Source organism: Anopheles darlingi, chromosome X, assembly GCF_943734745.1.
Source record: "Anopheles darlingi chromosome X, idAnoDarlMG_H_01, whole genome shotgun sequence".
Taxonomy (NCBI): domain Eukaryota; kingdom Metazoa; phylum Arthropoda; class Insecta; order Diptera; family Culicidae; genus Anopheles; species Anopheles darlingi.
In genome coordinates this window covers 1,168,820-1,185,521 of record NC_064873.1, presented here as the reverse complement: position 1 = coordinate 1,185,521, position 16,702 = coordinate 1,168,820, and the positions used below count along the sequence as shown (strand labels likewise).

Here is a 16,702-nt window from a genome sequence, read left to right as displayed (position 1 = left end):
CGCCGTAGCCGTTATCGTTTGGTTCGGGTCGTCGGCCCTGACCAGCGCTGTGTAATGCAATGCATCCGATTCATTCAATACTTGGGCCATTAAACCGTGTGCGCTTCTTTTGCATAAGAGGGCTATTATTGCAAATACTCAGATAACGCTTTTCTTCTTCGGTATGGCATTTATTGCCCGTGAAAATTATCAGCTAATTGCCAAGGTCACAATGATTTAGGCCACACACGGTTAAACATTGACCTTGGGATTGATCCAAGTTGATCGAGATACACGGCCACCCAGCAGTTTTTTTTTTCAAACCAGCCAGTTCAAACGGGTCAACCATTAACGGCCGCATGCGTGTGCCCATTTGCCCATTTTTGTGAGCAAACGGTGACATTCGATTGCGCCAGCAACCGTTTACAGTGCGAGATCCATGGTTTCATTTGATACTCCATTCTAGCGCAGTGCACGGAGCCACGGAGCCATTCAACGGTACGTGCATTAGGTGTCGCTAATGCTTGAATAAGCCCGCCGTGCCGTGACGATCTCGAACACGCGCGATCCCACCAATGAACCGATAAGCTGGATCCCCGATAAGAACTGGGAAAGGCAGCACCACTCGAGAAGCTAAACACCTAATCCATCAAATTGCAATCAGCTCAGTTTCGTGCTACAGCGTGGTCGTGGATAGAAGAAGCGGAAGGTTAGTGCTTGTACGAGTCTTGTCTTGCCTCATATTTTCATCGTTCTGACCTTCGCCCGTAGCCCTTCGTAGAGTGAAATCCATCCAACCATTGTGGAGAACCTTCCGTTCGATGATGCCAATCAACACCCGCCAGCTGCTGGATGCCGTGGGTACGCTGACCGACCGCGAGTCGATGCGTGTGACGATGAAGAGCAGCGCCAAAGGGGCGGCCATCGCCGGATCCGGCAGCTTCCTGGGCGGTATGATGGGGGGCCCCATCGGACTGTTTGTCGGCGGTGCGGTCGGTGGTCTGGTGGCGTACGCAATGAGCAACGACTTCAAAACGGTCAGCGAAATCATCCGCAACGAGCTGACGGTGGCCGAGCAGGAACGGCTGAAGGCACGGATCCTTGGTGCGCTCGCCCAGTTCCAGGCCACCGATCTGGTCGTCATTCTGCCCCTCCTCGCCGGTAATGTGTCCGCGCAGCGGGCAGTCCTGTCGGCCGTCACCACCTTCCTGACCAACGAAATGAGGATGCAGATCATTGACTGAGCCGCAAGGTTGGGCCGCATCGCCAGCCACCGATAGTGCCTTGACCCTCCCGCTCTCTGTCTCTCTCCCTTCTTTGGAACCATGGATTCCCTGCTGGCAAGGGATTTGCTAAGTGATATGAAACGAAATGGCCATGCGGATTCGAAACAGTATGCTACCCAGCCAGAGCCAGAGCCAGAGCCAGAGCCAGAGCCAGAGCCAGAGCCAGAGATGCGCCATGAATCCTGGCGTATTCGTTTTTTTTTTTTTTTCGTTCGGAACAGAGGTGATGGTGCTCAATATTTTATCTAAATTTAAATATACATGGTAATCGTTTGATGAGACATTTTTCACCAAAGTTGCGTCACATCGTTATTCCGGTTGCTGATAGTCCCCGGTTTGTAAACGCTACATAAGGGCACCGAACTCACTCTACTCCTGTCAGCTGTCAAACGCTCAGGGAACAGCTGTTTGTCAAAACGCGAACGGAAGAAATTTCGGTGAAGGAAGAGGAGAAGAGGAGATAAAAACATCTTCATCTTCAGATCGGCACCAAACATGCGATGCTCTACTGCAGCTAGTGGTGTATAAGGGGTTGTGGCGTGTGTACTGGTGTACGAGCACTATAGGGGCCAGCGGGTGCAGTGTGAGTGCGTGTTTCGTCCTGGGGTGGTGCAGTCCACTACAGTCCAGTGTACCAGTGCGGGTGTTGTTGTTGTTGTTGAAGCGAAACCACCATCGTCACATGCTCGATCGATGGGACGGGTGTCACGGCCACCAGCGTCTGCACAGGACAGCAACAAACAGTTGGATAAATAATAATAAAAATAAAAATAATAATAATAATCCTCTCCGCGATAAAAAACAAAGGCAAAGACGCAACACATAGACAAACACACACACGCACACAGGTTCTTGTGGTATCCGATTCCTGTGAAGTCCTTTTCCCAACACCTGCCGGGGACAGGTGTGTGCTGTGTGTATCCTCGTCGCGTCGAACAACCACAACCAGGACCTGCGCAGTGTCGTACTAGGCTACTAGAAAGAAGTGTTTCGCGTGTTCGATGGTGGGGTATACGTAGTAGGGCCACGCCGAGGAGCGACATCATTATCGCATGTTCCGTACCCTCTGTCCACTACGGTAGCAAAGCGCACAAAGGAAGAATCCGACCGACCACCACCACAACAACAGCAACAACAACAACAACAACAAAAAGAAAGTGATCATCTGCCATCTGCCGTTGCCTTGGCTTCTGGCTTCGGCGCGCAAACCGTGGACACTGCTGTACACAGGCCCCGACAAAACGGCCCCCCAAAAGCCATGAAATGTGGCCGTGACCGTCGGCCACTGAGGCTGTGAGAGGAGGTGCAGTTCGGTACAAGCCACCCACCCACCATTTCTTGCGTCGTGCTCACCACACACACACACGCGCGCACACACGGGCGCGCAAACATTCAGTGTAGGCCAGGCCGCCTAAATAAGAGAAACTCGAAGCGGAGAAACGGAACGGGAAAAGGAAAACGCGAAACGCGAGACGCGAAAGTGGACCGTGGAGGAAAGTGCCTCCACTCCCCCCGCGGAGGGACCGTTGGGTTGGGCTCTGGGCTCCGTGTTTGTGTACGGTCGTGTTATACTCGGTCTGATCATCAGATGAACCAAAGACGTACCGTGCCGACACGTCCAAGCAACCGAAACCGAACGCGAACGAACCTGTTCCGGGTGCAACCCGGTCGCCCTGCCCACCGGGCCGGTGGGGTTCTTGGCCTCTAGCAGCAAAAGCCGAAGGACGCCAACCGCGACCATGGGCGAACGCGAAACGCCAACGCCAACGGAAAGTGAGGAGTTTCCCGGTAGGCTGCTGCATCAGGTAAATCCCGCGTCAATCGCTCGCCGCCGTCGACCTGCGCCTGCACGACCTCCCGATCCTCCTATTGTGGGCGCGTGAATGATGATGAAGCGGATGATGTTCAGTTCAGTTAAGCATAAGCAAAACACCTCCCCCCCTCAAAAAAGGTGGTGGTCCCCCTCCCATTTACCAATTCCAGTCGCGCGCGGTCAATCGACTCATCGGCTCTCTCTCTCTCTCTTTCTCTCGCGCGTTTTTATGCGTCCACTTCCGGTTAGCCGGTATGTTTATCTCCCCCTCCCCAACCGAAGGAAGGAGAATTGAAAATGAAGCTCAATTGAGGTTTCATATGGGTTGCTCTACACGATAGCAGCGGCAGCGGGTATTAGATGGCTTGGAGGCTGCTGCTGCTGCTGTAAGCCCCCCAAAAACCCCCCAAAAAAAAAAATGGTCACGATCGGTGGCTGTGTTTATTTACCTAATTTTTGCTTCAGAGAAATCACGCCACGCGTTTTACGCACACACACACACACACACACACATAGATGGTGCTTCTGTTGATTGGCGATGGTGCTGATGATGATAATGATAATGGTAGACACGGATTAATTGCCTTTCGATCAGCGCTGATCGCGCCCATCCACGGATCGCGACTAGAAAGCGTCTTTGCGGAGGATTCAGAGCTGCTGCCACCCATCTGCGCCCGCCGGGAAGGTTCTCGGGCTTTGCTTTGAGCTTTTTAAACGAAACCTAATTACCCGCTAATCCGGTTAGAATGTGCCCGGCCCAAAACCGGTGCCTTGCCCCCTCCCCCGGCCAAGCGCCAACCTCAGACGCGCTCGCTAATCGTATTTGTGGCACCTGTGTGCCTGAGGGGCCTCAACGGGAAGGTCATTCGCCCTGGTTGGAAGCCGGATGGCGTCCCGTGAAGCACCCTAGGAGCTAGCATTGTCCGTGCGTCCGTCCGTCCGTCCGGGCGGGATGGGAGTGTCGGTCGAGCGCAGGGTGCGTGAGCTGCGGTGCGTACGACTGTTGCTTCACCACCGGATGGTCCGTCTGTTTCAGGCCGCCCTCTGGGACAACGTGGAGCTGCTGGAGGATCTGCTGCAGGAGGAGGTGCATCTGATCGACTGTCTCGATTCGTGGGGCCGCGCACCGATCCACGCGGCCGCCATTACGGCCGACTCGCGGTGTCTGCCGATGCTGCTGAATGCCGGTGCCAACGTGAACGCTACCGCCGGTCCCCGGTGCGACAACAAGGTGAGCCCCTTCCGCCAGCCGGTGGCCTCAAGGTTTCGACGTTAATGGATCGTCGTTTCGTTTCGTTTCGTTTCTTGCGCCAGACGGCCCTGCACCTGAGCGCCGAGCACGGACACATCAGCAACATCCGGGTACTGCTGGACGCCGGTGCCTCCTTCATCGCCAAGGATCGCAACGGGCTGACGCCGCTCGATCTGGCGGAGCGGGGCGAACACGAGGCGTGCGTTGAACTGCTGAAAGATGCGGCCGGTAAGCAAAGGTTTCTCTCCCCTTCACCGGGGGGAGGAGGTTGTTTCGTTCGTTGCAATATGTTAGCCGATGGCCGATGGCCGAGTTTTGTAGTGACGTGACCGGTAGTTAGTGTTGCTTCTCGCCTCGCCGAGTCTGCTGTCTGCTGGTCTGGTCAGGACATGCGCACCAGGCGCTGCTGCTGCTGCTGCTGCAGGGTTGGTTTGGTGTCTGGTGTCTGGTGCTGATGGTGAAGTTTCTGGGTTCCACCACCAGTACACCCCCCTGGCCCTATGCCCACCGCAGTTGCATGTATTGATTTTCCAATCCGGCCGTCAGCCTGGGACTGGGACTGACTGCTACACCTGCTACTGACACGGTGCCACCGGTTTTTTTGTTGTTTTTCGTTCGGTCCGTTCTCCTCCGTTCGCTGTGGTTTTTGCGGTCTGCTACTAACAGGCCCAGGCCTCCAGTCTTACTACTCCAGGGCCAGGCAAGACGTCTGCTACGATTGACATGCTGCAGCAGCCGCGGTTCGCTCGGTGAGCTGTTCGCATCGTACGCGTCGTCGTCGTCGTCTATCTGGTCCGGTTGCATCTGCACGGTCGGTTTTTTTGGGTTTTTCGGTGAAGCGTTAAAACACCTTCCTCCACCTGGCTCTAGGTGGCCTGGATGGCATCACCCTGGATGTTCGGTACCGAGGTGCCGAAACCGGGCGCCGAGCGGGCCTTCGATGCGTGCGACTATTTCGTCGACGAAGTGGTGGAACCATGGAAGATACCAGGTAAGCGGCTGCCAAGTGTGCAGTGACCAAATGGAGATTTTTTTTCTTCTGTTGTCTCTTCTGGGCCATTGTTATCGAGCGACTCGGTGTGATGGTGGCGTATAACAGGATAGTGCTCGCTGGCTGCGGGGCTGGGGTAGCTGCGTGCAAACCACAGACTGCCTGCAATAAGCTGACGTTCCATTTTCAAGCGAAGAAGAGAGAAGAAATATAGACAGAGAAAGGGGAAAAAAGCGAAAGAGAGAGAGAGAGAGAGAAAGCAGTGCTTGAAATTAATCGACCGTTGGTACAACGACTGGCCGTTTGGCCGTTGCAGATACGAGGGAACAGATCCGGAGCCAGAAGCATCGGGCCCTCCGGGAAGCGGTTTCGGCGAACGATGAATCCGCGGTACAGCTGCTGCTGGAGAGTGTGGGCCCGGAGCGCGAGCTGATCGTGAACATGGCACCGGGCGGTGCGAACACACTGCTATTCCTGTAAGTACTTCCCCCTTCTGGTGCCAGTAGATGTGCCTAATGGCCGTCCACCCCTTTTTTTTGCTTCGTTGCAGTGCCGCCCAGTCGGGATCGGAGCGGATCGTAAGCCTGCTGTTGGCGGCCGGTGCCGATGGTCGTGCGCACGCCGTCACCCGCTACTCGCCGCTCTACACGGCCGTCCACAATGGGCACACGAAGGTAGCGACCGTACTGCTCGAGCGCTTTCCGGAGCTGGTGCAGCAGGTGACGGTGGAACGGTGGTTACCGTTCCATGCGGCCTGTATCAATGGCCATTGCGCGGTGGTGCAGCTGCTGATCGGTTACCCGTACGCCGAACATCTGCTCTCCTCCTACCGGGATCCGAGCGGTGAGCTCGAGTGGCGTCTACCGTTCGATCCGAACGCACAGGATGTCGCCGGTCAGACCGCACTGTACGTCGGCTGTCTGCTCGGCAATCCGCAGCTGGTGGCGCTTCTGCTCGGCTGGCGGGTACGCTGCGTTCGCCAGAAACCCTCCGTACCGGCGACACCGGTACTGGACACACCGGGGCTTGAGGGCAGCACCGTGGCACCCGGGCCGGTCAATCCACTCAGCCCTACCAGCCGTAAGATAGCGTCCGGGTTGCAGGCAATCATGTCCCGGTTAAGCCTCAGTAGTCGTTCCGATTCGAATGGCGGTGCTGGTGGTGGTGGCGACGAAGAGGAGGGTGGCTGCGACTATGAACGGCGCTGTCCGCTCGATCTCAACATACTGTGCGGGGCGGCCCGCGAAACGGCACTGCTCGCGGCCGTCCGGGGCGGCTTTCTCGACGTCATAACGCTGCTGCTGGAGAACGGTGCCGATCCGAATGTGATAGCGCGTGCGGTCGAAGATCAGAACGATCCGAAGTAAGTGTTTTATGCGAAGGTGCTGTGTCCCCCATCCTGTTAATCCACGTCTCTTACAGGTCATCGGATGAGATCTATGGCTTCTCGAATGTGCCGCTAGCGGAGGCGACCCGCCAGAAGTCGCTGGCGATGGTGGAGCTACTGCTGAAGTACGGTGCCCGGGATGATCAGTCGATCGCACTCGGTATCGCGATCCAGAACGGGGACGAACCGATCATCTGCCGCCTGCTGGCCATCAAGGCGCACCCCGATCCGGACTACAAGATTAACAAGCGCGCCTTCCAGGAGGTACCGACGGTTCACGGTGAAGCGCATCGCACCACGGCCAGCAACAACTTCACGTACAGTGCGCTCTACCCCAGCACGGCCACCATGATTAACTGGCACAACAACAACTGCCGGTTGGGGTTGATCCGGATGGGGTGGCTAAGCGAGGCGGTCCTGCGGTGCAACCGGAAGCTGGTGGCACATCCGCGAGCGCATCAGCTTGCGCTGGCCGCCCTGACGCGGATCGACATCTCGCACAACACACTGACCACCCTGCCCGAGGAGCTGTTCCGGCTCGGTAGCCTCCGGCAGCTGAATGCGGCCCAGAACAAAATCGAACGCATACCGGTGCTGCTGGGGGACGGGGAGGAGGTGGAGGGGGACGGACGAGACCAGCAGCTCGACCAGCAGCAGCAGCAGCAGCACGTTGGTGGTGCAGGAGGAAGCGTATCCTGGTTGAGGCGGCGTAGCAGTAGTAGTGGTGCTGGTGTCGGTGCCACGACCGCACCACTCTGCCCAGTACTGGAGGAGCTGTACCTGCAGGACAACCGGCTGGAGGACGTACCGGCGCTGCTGTTCCGGCTGCCGAACCTCACCATCCTGGACGTGTCGAACAACAAGCTGCAGCAGCTACCGTTCCAGATGTGGAAGGCACCGAAGCTGAAGGAGCTGAACGTGGCGTTCAACTTTCTGAAGGATCTGCCCTCGCTCCCGGTCGTGGCAGCAGCCGGCGGCGCCGCCGGTGATGTGCCGATCGGGGTGGATTGTGCCCGAAGCACCGACCTGCCATCGCCCCTCGGTGGTGGTGGTTACTTCGCCAGCGATGCCGGTACGGTTGGGGCCGGATCCGGTGCGGACGATGGGCTGGAGGCGTTGGCGCGCAACCGGCACGTGACGAGCCTGGAGCTGGTGCGGCACCACGTGTGGTCCCGGTCGCTTGAGGTGACCGAGCAGGAGCTCCGGTTGCCCGATGCCCGCCACGACAGTGCCCTGTCACAGCTGAGCAGCCTCAACCTGGCGAACAACCTGTTTACGAGCATTCCGCTCGCCCTGCCCTGTCTGGCGGTTAATCTGACGCGGCTCAACCTCTCCTACAACAGTCTCCGGTCGATGGGTCACGTCACCAGCTATCCGGCCTCGCTGAAGCAGCTCGATCTCGGGCACAACGAGATCAGCTGCTGGCCCAGCCTGCCCCGTATCGCCGCCTCCGATCCCCATCTGATGTGCTACAATCCACAGGAAGCGAAACGGACCACCACCACCAACAGCACCAGCAATGTCAACATCAGCGGCGGCAGTGAGTGTAGTGTTGGTAGTGGCGGTGCTGCTGCTGCTGCTGCTTCTGGCAACAACAGCGGCATGCTGTCTCGTGGTGCTAGCATGCAGGAGCACGCGCTTGTGGGTTGTGGGCCGACCGATCTAGCGCTGCCCACCGTCGTGAAGGCATCGACGAGCTCGAACAGCATCACCTCGCTGCGGACTGCGGTGCTGAAGAGTGTTTGCTGCCATCGGCGTCACCTGCGGCTTGAATCGCTCCGGACGCTCGTGCTCGCCGACAACTCGCTGACCCGCATCCAGCTGTCGACCGATGATGTGCACACGCTCGGCGAATCGGATGACGCCGAGTGGAGCGTTGTCGGGATGGCGAAATCGAGGCTCATCTTTCCGAACCTTTCGATGCTGGATATCAGCAACAACTGCCTGAAGGAGATCCCGCCGACGATCCACGAGCTGGCGAACCTGAGCGTGCTGAATCTGAGCGGCAACATGGACATTACGGAGCTGCCACCGCACATGGGGCTGCTGTCGCGGCTGTGGAATCTGAATACGCGCGGCTGCTCGCTCCAGGATCCGCTCCGTTCGATGATCGAGAGCAAGAAGTACAAAACGATGGACATCATCGGTTACCTGAAGTCGGTGTACGAGGATGCCCGGCCGTACGCCCGCATGAAGCTGATGGTGGTCGGGGTGCAGGGTATCGGTAAGACGAGCCTGCTGGAGCAGCTGCGTAGCGAAGGACCGTCGAGGGGCAAGAAACCGGTCGACCATTGGGCGAAGCGGATGGGCCACCGGAACATTAACCAGAAGACGTCCCGGGGCATCAACATGTCGACGGTCGGTGTCGACATCGGTGATTGGGTGTGCGAAAAGAAGGTACGGGGCGTATCGGCCCACGGTCCGGTCGTTTTCCGGACGTGGGACTTCGGGGGTCAACGGGAGTACTACGCGACGCACCAGTACTTCCTGTCCCGCCGTAGTCTCTACCTGGTGCTGTGGCGTATCATCGATGGGCGCCGTGGGTTGGCCGAGGTGTTGCAGTGGCTCGGTAACATTCAGGCGCGGGCACCCAACTCGCCGGTGCTGATCGTCGGTACGCACTACGATGCGGTCGGTGAGACGCTGCCGGCCCGGAAAGCGGAAGAGCTGCAGCAGATCATCCGCGATCGGTTTATCGCGGTGTCGGATGCGGAAAAGATCGGGCTACCGCGGGTGCTCGATTCGATCGAGGTGAGCTGCCGGACCGGGCACAACATCAAGCTGCTGGCTGGGTTGATCTACGATACGGCGTTCGCGTTGCGACCGCCCGGTTGCAAGGAACCGCTACTATACCAGCGCGTCCCAGCGAGCTACCTCGCGCTCGAGGACGTCATTGGTAGTGTGGTGGCGGGGCTGCGGCAAACCGGGACCGATCCCGTGCTCGATGCCGACCGCTACCGCCAGCTGGTGACGCACGAGCTGGCGCAGCGCGGTCTCAAAGGTTTCCGTGACTGGTCCGAGCTGAACCAGGCCACCATGTTTCTGCACGACAACGGTGTGCTGCTGCACTACGACGATGCGACACTGCGGGATCTGTACTTTCTCGATCCGCAGTGGCTCTGCGATATGCTGGCGCACGTCGTGACGGTACGCGAGATTAACCCGTTCGCACGGACCGGCGTCATGAAGATGGACGATCTGCAGCACGTCTTCAAGAGCTCCTGCCTCGGCAGCACCAACAACCGAGGGTAGGTATCGGGTTTCGGCCTCACACACACGGTACACAACGCTGCGCTGAATCTAATGCTCCACCTTTCTCTTGCCACACTGGCAGGTACATCGTGAGCCTGCTGAATAAGTTCGAGGTGGCGTTGTCCTGGGACGCCCGGACGTTGCTGATACCGTCGCTGCTACCGACGGAGGAGGACAGCTACTCCGAGCACCGGATGGTAACGGTGAAGGTAGGTTGTAGGCTGCTACTAAAGCTTGGAACAGTTAATACTTGGCCGCACAAAATCGGTCATATCTCTGCCAAAAAATGACGTAAAAAGAAAAGAAAGGTATCATTTTGTAGGTTTTCTTATTGCCGTTTAATAAGAAATATTGATGCAAATTATTCATTAGTTTTTTATATGACTTTTTCAACTTTTACTTTGACATCTCACCCAAAATTATTTGCAGCAGTACTGTAGGTCACATCATTTGTCCTCCTGTTGCACGTCACCCTCATTTTAGTTGGTTTTTATACATTTCTGATATACTTTTTAAGTTTCCTTACGATAATTATCAAATAGAAATCGATGGAACGAAAATCCAGACATTTTTAGGTATTGATAGTTTTCCCTATGACATCGATCTATTTGAATACAAAAAATAAACGCCATACCTTCGGCAAGAGCAGCAACCTAAATCATGCCACAACTTACACAGGACCGTTGGTGGACGAATGAAGAACAAAATCCTTTTCTGTAGACACTCTTTTCTGGAACGAAATTTCGAATGAAAGTAGCCCTAATGGTGAAAACATTTGATTTGTCGCCACAATGTCAAATCCCACGCCAAATCATCATCTTGCGGGCAAATTTACCTCCGTAAATAAACCAAACGCTTTCTAAACCATTCCCTCGATGATTGGTAAAGTAATGTTTTTGCCCGGTATTTTTCGAAATGCATTTTTACGTTTGTTGCATCGTCCATCGAAATGCATGGTTTGAATTCGGTCAACTCTTGTTCATACAGCTTCCTAGCACGGATTTGGCCAATCAAGCTGCGCTCTAGTGCCCTATTTGGCTATTTTCTAGCTTTTATGACTTTAAAATTTCTTTTAAAAATATATCCCGAACTGTTATGTCGACTGTCGTGCGTTTTTCTTGGTGGAATCACCAGCTGAGAGATCCCAGGAGTGTTGATTCAATTTTGTTTGCCGAATCGGGCATTCGTTACACTTTTTCGGCTGTTTTATTTTCCTAGAATCAAGGTAAAAGTCCCCTACTAAAGTTTACATACGGTATTTTGAGTTGAATTTGATAATTTCAAGACTTTCGAGGTTTTTTCTCCAGCGAAATCCAATTTTTACAGTGTGAGTGTGCAGACGTTTTTTTCCCCCTTTGCGTTCCATCGGCGATAACTTTTGAAGGCGTGGATCAATTTTGACAAAAATTTTACCACTAAATAAACAGACTACAATGATTAAAACGCTGTCAACGGAATGGCAAAGTGACGACTAGGCGCGCTGCAATGAGTAAACAAGGGGCGGCCAAATATTAACTGTTCCAAGCTTTACTGGCAACTACTCGTTCTCGGATATTTTAGTTTTTTTTTTTTATTATTCGACAGATCGCCAATCGATCGAAGGGTTGGGTGTCACGGGCCCGTCACATCACACCGGGTGCTGGCCTACCGGCACCGTACGCCTACGAGCTACCGGCCTCCGGTATTCACTACTCGCCGACACCAGCCGGTGGAACCGGTTCCGAATGCGGCTCCACGGTCGCAGCAGCAGCAGCAGCAGCAGCAGCACCGACAGTAATGGCAGCCCAGCGCAGCACCGAAACCGTGACGGTCCAGACGATCCATCGTCCCGATCGGTCCATCTATCGGTTGCTGCTCATGTCCTACTTCCCGTCCGGTTTCTGGTCGCGGCTGATCACGCGCGTCCTTGCCGACGGCCAGGTCGTGGAGGCGATCCGTGGCCTGTACGCGCTACCGACCGAGCTGGATGGGCTCGAACCGGGTACGGAACTGTCGGCCTACTGGGCCGTCTGGCAGACGGGGTTGGCCCTGCACTACGGTCCCGGGACGGTCGTGTTTCGGATGCGCGAAATTGCCGTCACCTGTCCCGGGTCACCGTTTCGGAATCCGATGAACCGGTTCAAGCTGAAGCAGGACGGTGTGTGGTGCGATATCGATCTGACCGCAAGCTCCATCCTGGAGATACACTTCCCGTACGGTGCGCTCCGGGTGCGACCGTCACCGACTGTCGGCGATAGTGGTGGTGGAGGCAGCAACAACACTGCCTCTGCAGCGCCGCCAGCAGCCAGCAGTAGCGATGAGTCGTACGAGCTCGAACCGAGCGTCCAGTGTTTGACGCAGCTGCTTGCCCTCACGGTCGACCATATTGATCTGCTGCTGGAGGACTGGTACCCGACGCTCGGCACCCGGTTCGTGCACACGTCCGAGGGTCGCTTCCTGGTGACACGGCTTGTACCGTGCCCCCGGTGTCTGCGCGAGTGTGAAGATCGTCACGTACCGAACCTACCGTCGCAGGTGAAAGCATCCACTACCACCACCAGCACGGGTGGCAGCAGCAGCAGCAGCAGTGGCGGTGGTGGCGGCACCGGAAGCAACAGCAACAATAATGGTGCTAGTGGTGGACCGACGGCGGCCACATCTCACCGGCATCGCATGGAGCTGGAGCACACCGTGGGCAGCGGTGGACTGAATGAACTGCCCGGCATTCTGCAGGACCGCAAGTCACAGGATTCGCTCGGCATGTCGGACTGTGATTCGGGGGTCGGCCAAGAGACGGCCGACAGCTCGAGCGAAACCTCGATCGATGGCTATCCACCATTGCTCCCGCCGGCACCGGCAGTGGCCAGCAGCGGTATGAGCGCGGTGACACCGCACGCCCCAGAACCGAACCAGGATTCACCCAGCTACTCGTGGATGGTGGAGGAGTGCATACTGGCCGCCTATGACCGGAAGGCCGTCTCCTGTCCACTCCACGGTGACATCAAGCTGTCACGCATTACACCGGACGTGGTATGGACCGGGATAGACAGAGAGAGAGAGAGAGAAGAAGAAGAGAAACTAATAATCTTGTCTTCTCGGTGTCGGTTCCATTGCAGAACTTCCTCGATCTACCGGGACATTATCTGATCCGCTCGGATGAAATCAATCGTGGACCGCTGCTCGGTCGCGGTGCGTTCGGGTTCGTGTTTAAGGCGACCTGCCGCAAGCGGCCACTGGGTGGGCGGACCGGCGCCTCACCATGCACGACCGGTACCGCGGCTCCGCTGAACGTCGCGATGAAGATGCTGCAACCGGTGGCACCCGGTCCGAGGGCCCGCCCCAGTGCCGTCATCGCGTACAAGGCAGCGCTCGGCAAGTGGGAACGGGATCCGCTGCAGCACGCCTGCAAAGCGTACTGTACCGCCCGGCAGGAGCTGGCCGTGCTGCTGACCCTGCGCCATCCGCATATCGTGCCGCTCGTCGGTGTCTGCACGCAACCGTTGGCGCTGGTGCTTGATCTCGCCCCGAAGGGGGCCCTCGATGCGGTGCTACGGCACTACCGTCGCAGCGGTGCCCGTATCGGCCCATACTGCTTCCAATCGCTCGTCCTGCAGGCGGCCAAAGCGATGGAGTACCTGCATCGGCGGCGCGTCATCTATCGCGATCTGAAGGCGGAAAACATCCTCGTCTGGGACTTCCCGGAGCCACACGCGTAAGGCCTTAAGGGGGGGCTTCGTTATTTTATTTTAATTCTTCGCATTTACTTTTTACAATTTTTAATGAGTGCTCATCCTTTCAAGAGTATTGTGTAAAACTTTGGGATCAATCGAAGCAAAACTGACAAAGATATGGATTTTTGAAAAACAGAGCTTCATACAAGGCTCAAAGCATCTCGCAACTTTGAATCGCGATTCCCAAAACCTGCGTTTTCAAAGTCGGTGCCCATCGTAGCATGAAAACTACTGGACCGATCGATTTGAAATGTTGAACACATAATCTTTATACTATTTGCCAGGTAGCTCCGTCGAGTTTTTATAAAAATTGTTGATACTTTTTTTTGGTAATTCTTTTAATTATGTAAAACTCGTTTTTTGAGGCAACATCGAAAAAAGCAACACTTTTTCAACTTTAAAAATCTGCCAAAAATCGAAAAATAGGAAATTACACAAAAACTCGACGGGGCTACCTGGATAAACTTATAATCTAACAAAAGAATACCCATTTGTATGTTTCAGACGACCCAACACGTAGCTACGATGGCCACCGCAAAAAGTACTTTTTTGCAAACTTGCCTTTCTAGATTGGATGTCAGGAACGTAGTTTTGAACAAATCTTCCCCAAAATAGAACCAAATATTCTTGAAAAGTTATAGTTTAATATGAGATTACTTTTAAAAATTTAAGTTTACTGGTTTCTTCACTAAAAATCGTAAAAAATAAGCCTTTTTATGACCCGAAATAACCAAAGCCCCCCCTTAAGGGGTTTGCTGGGAGCCGTGAGACGTGACGCATGCTTATGTCCTCTTCTCTCTCTCTCTCTCTTTCAGCGAAGACCATCCGGGGAACCGGGTGCACATTAAGGTGGCCGATTACGGGATTAGCCGCATTACGCTGCCGTCCGGTTCGAAGGGTTTCGGCGGTACCGAGGGTTTTATGGCACCGGAAATCATGCGCCATAACGGCGAGGAGGAGTACACGGAAAAGGTGGACTGCTTCTCGTTCGGTATGTTCCTGTACGAGCTGATCTCGCTGCGCCAACCGTTCGAGGGCCACGAGGCGGTCAAGGAGTGCATCCTCGAGGGTGGCCGACCGATGCTGACCGAGCGGGAAACCCACTTCCCTTCCTACTGTCTCGATCTGATGGTGCTGTGCTGGGACCAGCAGCCGAAGCTGCGCCCTTCCGCCAGCCAGATCGTCTCGATTGCGACCGCCCCCGAGTTTACGCATCTGCTCGACGTGTGCTCACTGTCGCACGGTGGCAGCGTAATGGATGGCATCGCTTGCATGATCGCCAGCGCATCCGATGCTGGCGCCGATGTTGAGGTGCCGGTCGGTACTGCGGGAGGTCGCATCGGGGGTACCGTCTCCGGTTACGAGCTGTGGCTGCCCTGCTCGAACTCACGCATCGACATCCTCGATGGTTCGGTGCGCGGTTGGCAGCAGTACCATCGCATACTGTGCCCCCAGGTAAAGGGTTCGTCTACCGGTGGTGGCGTTGGCGTTGGTGATATGGTGGTAGCAGCAGCCGGTGGTAACAGCACCAGCAGCCCGTCGTCGTCGTCATCGGCTAGCGGACAACCGTCCCATCAACCGGCGACCAACGCGGCGGCAACGGCGGCGCACCACCAACCGAAGACGATCAAGCTGACAACGGCGTGCGGTGTCGAGGGGGCCGTCTGGATCGGTGATGCAGAGGGCAATATCTACGCGTTCGGTGCGGCCGACTGTGCCCATCTCTTCTCGTACGCGCTGGAACCGACGCAACCGTCGCCCGTCGTCGCCCTGGTGTACCTGGCCCGGTTTCAGCGCGTCGCAGCGGGCCTCGAAAATGGGCGGCTCTTTCTGCTACACTCGACGCTGATACCGAGCACGTGCTCGGCGGCCGAGGGTAGCTTCGTCCTGTCCGAGCTCGGTTCGGGCGAGCGGCTCTGTTCCGTCACCGCGCTCTGGCTGTCGGAGGACGAGTGTGAGCTGTGGTGTGGCGAGCAGGACGATGCAATCAGCATCTTCTCGCTGCGCAACTCGCACGTATCCGGGCAGCATCATCTGCGCCACTTCAACGCACCGGTACCGGTGCGTGGGTTGAGTGTTGCCCTGCTCCAGGCCGCCCCGGACGATCACGTGTTCTCGTACCTGGCCCCGAGCTACATCCTCTACCAGTGGCGTTCGTCGAGCAAAACGGTCGAGCACAAGCTAGACTGCTCCAAGCTGGTACCGTGCTCGGAAAGCCTCAAGAGCATCGCGATAGACGAGCGGCTTAGCCCGGGCCGGTGCCAGATCAGTGCGCTGGCCGTGCTCGGGCGGGAGCTGTACATTGGCACCACCTGGGGCTGTATCATCGTGGCCGAACGGGCGACCCTACGCCCCACCACCGTCTTCCGGCCGTACGAGGAGGACATCCGATGCATCATTCCGATCCGAAGCGGTTCACCACTGGCGGCCGGTGGCAGTGGTCAACCGCCCCTGGTGGTGACGGTGGGGCGCGGCTACCGATCACTCATCGAGCGTTACACCGACGGTCACGGGTCCGGCAACTTGTCACGTAGCACTTTGCACGCCTCGACGCCAACCTCGTCGCAGCACCAACAGCAGCAGCAACCGGATGGGGGGAAGCGACTGAAGGAAGCGTTATTACGCGATCGTTCCAACCACATGCACGCCCTCATCTGGACCGCCGAGCACTGGGCCCCAATCTGAATTGCATCGCATCGCACCACCGCCGCAGCAGCCTTCCCCTTTTTGCTCTCCACAACCACTAATTAAGGATCTGTGATTTTATTTACTCCTACCCTAAACCGTGGCACTCTGGCACTAGACATTGTACATTCACTAGGAACGAAACGGCGGCTTACGCCGATTGTGATGATGATGGTGGTGATGATGGTTGGGTGACCAGTTGAAGCACGCTGAACAAGGGTTTTACTGATTGACCGGGTCATCCGGCAGCTGCTTGCTTGCTGCGCACACGCAACAGAATGGAATGGAACAATAAAAAAAAAACGGCAAAGACATCCGCTATCGGAAAAATCTCTGCTTTCATGTAT

At 56.2% G+C, this 16,702-nt stretch overlaps 3 protein-coding genes across 5 annotated transcripts in view; 2 read left to right on the top strand and 1 right to left on the bottom strand.

Annotated features, from left to right (window-relative positions):
* Positions 1 to 16,702, bottom strand: part of LOC125949776 (chloride intracellular channel exc-4) — a 221,450-nt gene that overhangs the window by 34,882 nt on the left and 169,866 nt on the right. The gene's annotated exons all lie outside the window — the stretch shown is intronic.
* Positions 458 to 2,032, top strand: LOC125949987 (protein C19orf12 homolog). The gene is made up of 2 exons (XM_049677520.1): positions 458 to 688; positions 751 to 2,032. The coding sequence occupies exon 2, from the start codon at positions 801 to 803 to the stop codon at positions 1,221 to 1,223; it is 423 nt and encodes a 140-aa protein (XP_049533477.1). The 5' UTR covers positions 458 to 688; positions 751 to 800; the 3' UTR covers positions 1,224 to 2,032.
* Positions 2,155 to 16,688, top strand: LOC125949118 (leucine-rich repeat serine/threonine-protein kinase 1). Of its 2 annotated transcripts, XM_049675846.1 has the most exons (10): positions 2,155 to 3,070; positions 4,115 to 4,309; positions 4,393 to 4,558; positions 5,638 to 5,797; positions 5,872 to 6,684; positions 6,744 to 9,956; positions 10,043 to 10,169; positions 11,545 to 12,969; positions 13,056 to 13,651; positions 14,486 to 16,687. In XM_049675846.1, the coding sequence occupies exons 1-10, from the start codon at positions 3,005 to 3,007 to the stop codon at positions 16,353 to 16,355; spliced, it is 8,631 nt and encodes a 2,876-aa protein (XP_049531803.1). In that variant the 5' UTR covers positions 2,155 to 3,004; the 3' UTR covers positions 16,356 to 16,687. The 2 variants fall into 2 exon arrangements, with proteins under 2 accessions (XP_049531803.1, XP_049531812.1); XM_049675855.1 differs by lacking the exons at positions 2,155 to 3,070; positions 4,115 to 4,309 and adding an exon at positions 5,201 to 5,321 and having other exon boundaries at positions 4,441 to 4,558; positions 14,486 to 16,688.